The 7,055-nt window shown below is 40.4% G+C and overlaps 1 protein-coding gene across 1 annotated transcript in view; it reads right to left on the bottom strand.

Annotated features, from left to right (window-relative positions):
- The window catches only part of LOC108790116 (phospholipid scramblase family member 5-like), a 133,447-nt gene extending 126,747 nt beyond the window's left edge, over positions 1 to 6,700 (bottom strand). Inside the window, exons 1-2 of the mRNA XM_018560319.1 lie at positions 6,597 to 6,700; positions 5,535 to 5,617 (exon numbers count right to left, since the gene is read on the bottom strand). Coding sequence (XP_018415821.1) covers positions 5,535 to 5,617; positions 6,597 to 6,700 — 187 coding nt within the window. The remainder of the gene's footprint in view (positions 1 to 5,534; positions 5,618 to 6,596) is intronic.
- Between the last annotated feature and the right edge of the window lie 355 nt (positions 6,701 to 7,055).

Genomic DNA, 7,055 nt, shown 5'->3' with positions numbered 1-7,055 from the left:
TTCTATATACCCAATGGGGAAGACTAAGAAACTGGTGAGTAAAATGTGAATTTATGGATACAACATGCCTTTTGAATTGATAACTATTCTACCCATTATCAGTGAATGTACTGGTCTGACTAATGTGTCCAAGCTTCTCCAAGGGCGAATTACATTGCTAAGCTGTTTATGACAAATAGGCTGCATCTTGTCGAGTATGAGGTTCAACATTTGCATTCACTTTTTATAATTTGGCGTGGACTTGTTATGGCAATCCAAAGCAGTAAGCCATTATCCATCCTCCTATAATGGAACATGAACGTTTTCTTTTTCTTAATGATTACATTTATGTAGAAGACTATATCATTTGTACATACATTAAAACTGAAATATTAGATAAGGCTGAATTTCAACATCTAAAAATGCCCAAAACAAACTTATTTGCTGCCTGCTGTTCTTATATGCAAATTCCAGCTTATTACTGTACGTATAGACATGCAATTCACAGCTGCATAAATGCTTTTCAGTTTATGAAATGCTGGAATTAAGTATGATGGATAATGTTCTGGGGTTTGTTTTATAGTTAGAATTTTGGCATACCTATAAGAAAAACCTTCAGGGATACAGCAGTATAAAATCCAACAGACATACAGCTTGTGTTCACAGTTACTGAATGCTACAAATTCAGTTATTACATTCGGTTCTTATGATTTCTGAGGCTGGTTAAAATCCCTTCCAGGTTTGTGGTGGGTTTTCTTTTGCATTTCAATCAGATACTGTCTTTTACAAAAGTACTGCTATCGAAGGGCAAGCAAATAGCTGTAAGCTACTCACATAGAGAGTCACAAGGGTGAAAAGCTATAATTATATTGGAATGCATCCAAGGAGTCTTGTATTCTGTTTATACTTCATGGCTCTTTGAATTTATGTACAATCCAAGCAAACAAATTGATTTTAATGCTAAGACTGTTGACCTTACAAGCTCATTTTATTGAACAGTCTACATATTACAGCTATTATACTTGAAATCAGAAAATGGAGTAAAACATGAAGAACGAAATGGAAATCACATTTTGAATCACAAATTTAAATACTAACTGGCGTTACACACTATGCTCATTTTCAGAGGAGATAATTACTCGCTAATAGCTAATTTCTTAAGAATGATTTGCTTATCATAGTAACAGAAGATAAATTATGAGAGATTGTCACTGGTTTACATGACATGAATAATCACAGTTCAAAGCCAATATATAAATGCACATAGCAGAAAATTGTAATTAGCAACACCTGACACAGTTTGCAGCTTGCTTCTATGGAAATGTTCAAAGCAAATACAGATAACTTTTACTCATATTTACAAGAAAGTATACTTAATAGACAACATAGTTCTGTGGGAGCTAATATATGCTTATTTTTTTTTTAATGGCAATTGATGTTGCATATAAGGTGACACCTGTCCTGGTAAAGGACAACATTTTACTGGAAAAGTTCACCTTAAACTGATCATTCAGTTATGCCTTGATGTTGATGGAAATGTACACTGGATTCTTACATATTTCTGGAGACTCTGGGAGGTAAAATATCAATGCTGGAGTTCCCAGCTCAACCCCACTGTATGATCATGGGATATGTCAGCTCCCAGTGGTTCTAGGATTTCCTGTGATTCCTCCCAGCAACATCTCCTGCATAAGGCAGCTCACAGCTAAGACAACATATAAAGGCTACCAGCCATTAATGTTGCTGGGGGTTATATATATATATATACACACACACACACACTATATTGCCAAAAGTATTCCACATCATTGGATTCAGGTGTTCCGTGAAATTTCCTTGCTACTAAATATTCCACGGTCAACTGTTAGTGGTATTATAACAAAGTGGAAGCAATTGGGAACAACAGCAACTCAGCCACGAACTGGTAGGCCATGTAAAATGACAGAGCAGGGTCACGCTGAAGAGAACAGTGCGCAGAAGTCGCCAACTGTCTGCAGAGTCAATAGCTACAGACCTCCAAACTTTGTGTGGCCTTCAGATTGGCACAACAACAGTGCATAGAGAGCTTCATGGAATGGGTTTCCATGTCCAAGCAGCTGCATCACCAAGTGTAATACAAAGCGTTGGATGAAGTGGTGTAAAGCACGCCACCACTGGACTCTAGAGAAGTGAAGACATGGTCTCTGAAGTGACCAATCACGCTTCTCTGTCTGGCAATCCGATGGACGTGTCTGGGTTTGGCGGTTGCCAGGAGAACGGTACTTGCCTGATTGCATTGTGCCAAGTGTGAAGTTTGGTGGAGGGGGCATAATGGTGTTGGGTTATTTTTCAGGGGTTGGGCTTGGCCCCTTAGTTCCAGCTGAAGGGAACTCTTAAGGCATCAGTATACTAAGACGTTTTGGACAATTACATGCTCCCAGTTTTGTTGAAACAGTTTGGGGATGGCCCCTTTCTGTTCCAACATGACTGCGCACCAATGCACAAAGCAAGTTCCATAAAGACATGGATGAGCGGGTTTTGGGTGGAGGAACTTCATTGGCCTGCAAAGAGTCCTGACCTCAACCCGGTAGATCATCTTTGTGATGAATTAGAGCGGAGACTGCGAGCCAGGCCTTTTCGCCAACATCAGTACCTGACCTCACAATTGCGCTTCTGGAAGAATGGTCAAGCATTCCCATAGACACACTCCTAAACCTTGTGGAAAACCTTCCCAGAAGAGATGAAGCTGTTATAGCATTATAGCAGCAAAGAGTGGGCCAACTCAGCATTGAATCCTACGGACTAAGACTGGGATGCCATTAAAGTTCATGTGCATGTAAAGGCAGGCGCCCAATACTGTTGGTAATTTAATTTATCAACACTGGAGCAGACAAAATCTGGAGCAGTTGTGCACGGCAACCAGTCAGCTTCTCTCTTCAGTTTGTTTAGTTAAAATTTGAAACTGAAAGAGAGAGACTGATTGGTTTCCATGCACAGCTGCTCCAGATTTTGATCACTTCCCCCATTCCCCCATCCCCCTCCAGATTTTTTCTGCTCCAGTTTTGATAAATTCCCCCATACTATATATATATAGTTATACATCCACATGCAATTGCTTGTTGTTTTGTTTTTTAGTACCCTGTTGTACACATTGTTACATAATTTACTCTGTTAACTGTTTAATTTATAATAAAACAAAAGTGAAAAAAAAGATACCCCTTGATTCGACTTATTGATTCCAGGTTTCTACATTAATTTAACAACCCCTGTGCAATGCTGTACTATAAATAAGCAATCATGCTTAATGACATCATAACCTGGCAGAGAAAAAATAAAGATATGCTGATCTACATGACAACCAGTCAGCTTTACATTTCTTTAGGGCTAGTTCACACCAAGCGCGGAGCAGATGCAGAGCAGAGCAGAATGGACCAATGTATTCCAATACGTATTTTGGGCTCTAGTTCACACCAGAGCGTTCAGTTCCAGAGCATGTGGAAGAACTGCAGCATGCCCTATTTTTTCTGCTCTGGAATGCACCAAAACACATGCAAATGCATCAATTAAATATGGGACTTACTATAGTATGTTGTTTTCAGAGGTGCAAGATAGATCAGTTAGGGTAGCTCAACCTTTTCATAACTATATCTCACTATAAAATATCCTATATAGGTAAAATAAAGTTAAGGTGCATGGTTTATTTAACATTACTTTAGCTATTTTACATTGCTGTAAGACATATGATAGTAGAATAAAACAATTTGTTGCTTGTAGAATTGTTGTGTCATATATAGTTAAGGCTAGGTTCACACCTAGGCGACTCCTGACCGCGCGGTTTTGTGCACGATTGCCGCGCAGTCGGGAGTCGCTAAGGTGTGAACCGATCGTGCTGTGGGTACCTCTATTTTCTAATGGCACCCCAGTCGTGCCGAGCAGATCGCACAGTTTTTTGCCGCGGTTCTGCCTGTGCAAGTGAACACTAAAAAAATCAGCGTCTCATGTGTCGCAAAATTGCCATGCAGATGTCACCCCATTGAAGTCAATGGAGCCAATCGCTGTGTGCACTAGCATTTTGCGGCCCCAGGACGCGCGTTCCGGGTGACGTGCAGTGTAGTGCAGGTGTGAACGCAGGTGTGAACCTAGCCTAAGGGTGTAATAATTAGCTGTAAAGAAGTCTCTTGTTGCTGCATAGATACATGACCCATGAACAGATTGTGCGGTAATGTGGGCACTTGCATAGTCTTTCGGCCAAAAGGTTTTAACAGATACTGTAGATATCCTGACATCTTCAATTTATAAAGCGTCAGGCTCCAAGGTTTATATTCTCCTCATTACTTTACTACCTAGTGAGTCAATGACCTGGAACAACCATGTAGCCAGCTCAAAATGTGTGTGTCAACACTACACTTGTACCAGGCAGGTGTCTTAATAGTAGTGCAAATCACTTTGCAATCCCAGCCAATTGTCAAACTATTTTAGTTATTCTCCCAAATACATGCATGCAGGTTTGTCTTTTATGCAGGGAATGATGCAATTAATGAATTATGATTACCAAGAGTATTCCTGCATAGCATCATTCTCTGCAGCTCAAACAGTGCAACATTCAAATATTCAGATAAATCACAAATCAGTAATTTAGCAGTTCTTCTGACTCGTCATCACTATTACCTAGGAAGGGAAGTTATCATCATGGTGACAGCCTTGGTCAGAACCTTTAAACTGTAATTTGCCATACTTATTTTAAAGCAAATGTTATATTTGTTCATAACTGCTTCATTATGAGAGGAAAGATACCTTATTGGAGGAAAAACTCAGGCAGTGCGGGGCTAAGGAGCTGGCAGAAGAGGCAGCCACCTTGGGCTTTTCAGCAAGAAGGGGAGAGTGCAGAAAGGGCTGGACCTGCAATCTATGCTACTAAAGTAGTTCACCGTTTATGATGGGGTCACTCACACCTTGGCTTTTTTGCCTTGGGTGCTCAAGGACCTTGTCTTAACACTGAGTTTGGACCTTTTGCTGCCAACTGATATCAGTGAGGTACTGCTCCTACCAAGCTATTTGGTGCATAGCCATGTGTTTCCTCAGGCATGTGGTACCCAAATGGCTGGTATTTTTTACCATTAGTAATATGCTGCAGGCAGAGGCTGAAGACCACGATGTTGTCAGAAGCAGACACATAATAAAATGTCAACACTGTAAAGCTCTTTCTATTTGCTGCCCATTCAAGTGCTTACATACTCTCCTGACACTAGCCAATTTCTGCTAAATACATACCTGAAGTCTATGTTTTCATTCTATATTATTTAAAGGCCAGTTTTTTTTGTCATTTATATTTTTTTTAACCTTTGATTTAGCCACATAGGTTTAACTTTTCTTCTTTCATATTTGGGATACACTGGTGAATGTCTTTATTAAAACACTCTTTAAACACTCCAATCTGTCCTCAGTGTTCTTTATTAGAAATATTTGGTATCCTACGGCAGGGGTCCCCAACCCTTGGCCCGTGGACCGATACTGCCAGCAACCGGGTTGCAGCTGCCTCTGCCTTCTGTCAGAATCAGACCACTCCACCCACCCACGGTGCAGCGGCAGAGTGATCTCTTCGGCTCTGACATCAGAGCGGGAGCCAATCTGAGGGGAAGGAGATGTGGAGATGATGCACCTGTGAGGAAATCTGCCAGAGAGCTGGAAGATAGCAAAGAGCAGGTCTCTTTTACAGTAATGCAGAGTCTGCCATTTTGTATTGCTGTGTGTCTGTCTGGACAAGCCAGTTATTTCATATGCATAGATACTAATAATAGTAAGGTCAACTCATCCCTGCATTAGGGACAGAATAATGATGCCGGTTCTGGGGCCAGCTGGCTGATTGATAGCATGGTAAGGCAGACACTTCTGCCAATTATTTAGGTAACAGATCATTTACAGCTTGTTTTGGGCTTGTTGTAGTTCACAGTGGGGGAGGAGGTTATTATTTTAAAGCTGATCTAAGCACATGGGTTTTCCAGTATATTACAATGTAATAAAAATAGAAATAAATTGCACAATAAATGCACTGGAATCATCCTGAAACCTAGACAACTATGCCAAAATTGTTTGGGGCCATTGTCCTACAGCAAGGAGCAGAGCTTGAAGTTTGCATTTTTATTTCTGTTATTTACTACAAATGTAATCATCCTGTGATCACTGTTATCCAAGTTGTCCCTATCTATGCCTGCAACCAGCTCCATGTATTTACATTTATTAGATCTAACAGAGCATTTTTCCTACTTGGGACTTCCATCATTTGTGCTGCAATAAGTTCAAAAAGCAGCAAGCCTCTGTTGAGTGTACGGTTCCATGTGCCCAATTGATATTGGGATAATTGAATTATCCCCAAATAATAACTGTATCCTGATTCCCACCCATTGCAATCTGTGGGAGGAGTCCTCTCTTTATCCTTTTTGTTTGGGGACCCATAGCAAACATCCACAATCAGTTTACAAGTAATTTAATTAATATGTTGCTCCAGCCATAAAGACTCTGCACATTGACAACTTTCATTAGTGATGTAAACTCTCACATTTACTTTCTAATTGTTCTTGGCATATTGACATACCCCTACACCCCTCCTACTAATCCTGTCCCTCCGAAACAGAGCGTACCCTTGAATATTTGCATCCAAGTCATGTGACCTGTCCAGCCAGGTTTCGGATTTTCCCACAAAGATGAAGTCCTCCTTGAGTAACAGAAGTTCTAGCCTCACCATATTGTTAGATTTCGAGCATTTGCATAGATAGCTTTTAATTGTGTGCTAGCATTAAGTATTTAGCACATTCTTGAATTGCAATCAAATTCTGCAGGAGTCCCTGCTTTAGATGTAGATAATGGCATTTCCATGCTGACTGGTTTAAGCCCCCTTTTACACCCTTAATTCACCATCTTCTATACTCAGTGCCTGATTTGACCCTTGCGCTTTAGATGTTATATTGGTTTATAATGCTCCCCAATTCTAAAAGCCAACTCCCTCACCCAACCTCTGCTGCTGGCCAGGAGGACTGCTGCTAGTATTTGGCATCAGACATGCAAGCTGTTTTGTTTCCGATTTTTAGTTATTTTGTTTT

The sequence above is a fragment of the Nanorana parkeri genome, unplaced genomic scaffold, assembly GCF_000935625.1.
Source record: "Nanorana parkeri isolate BGI_ZX_2015 unplaced genomic scaffold, ASM93562v1 scaffold449, whole genome shotgun sequence".
Lineage (NCBI taxonomy): Eukaryota > Metazoa > Chordata > Amphibia > Anura > Dicroglossidae > Nanorana > Nanorana parkeri.
This window is presented reverse-complemented; position numbering and strand designations above follow the sequence as displayed.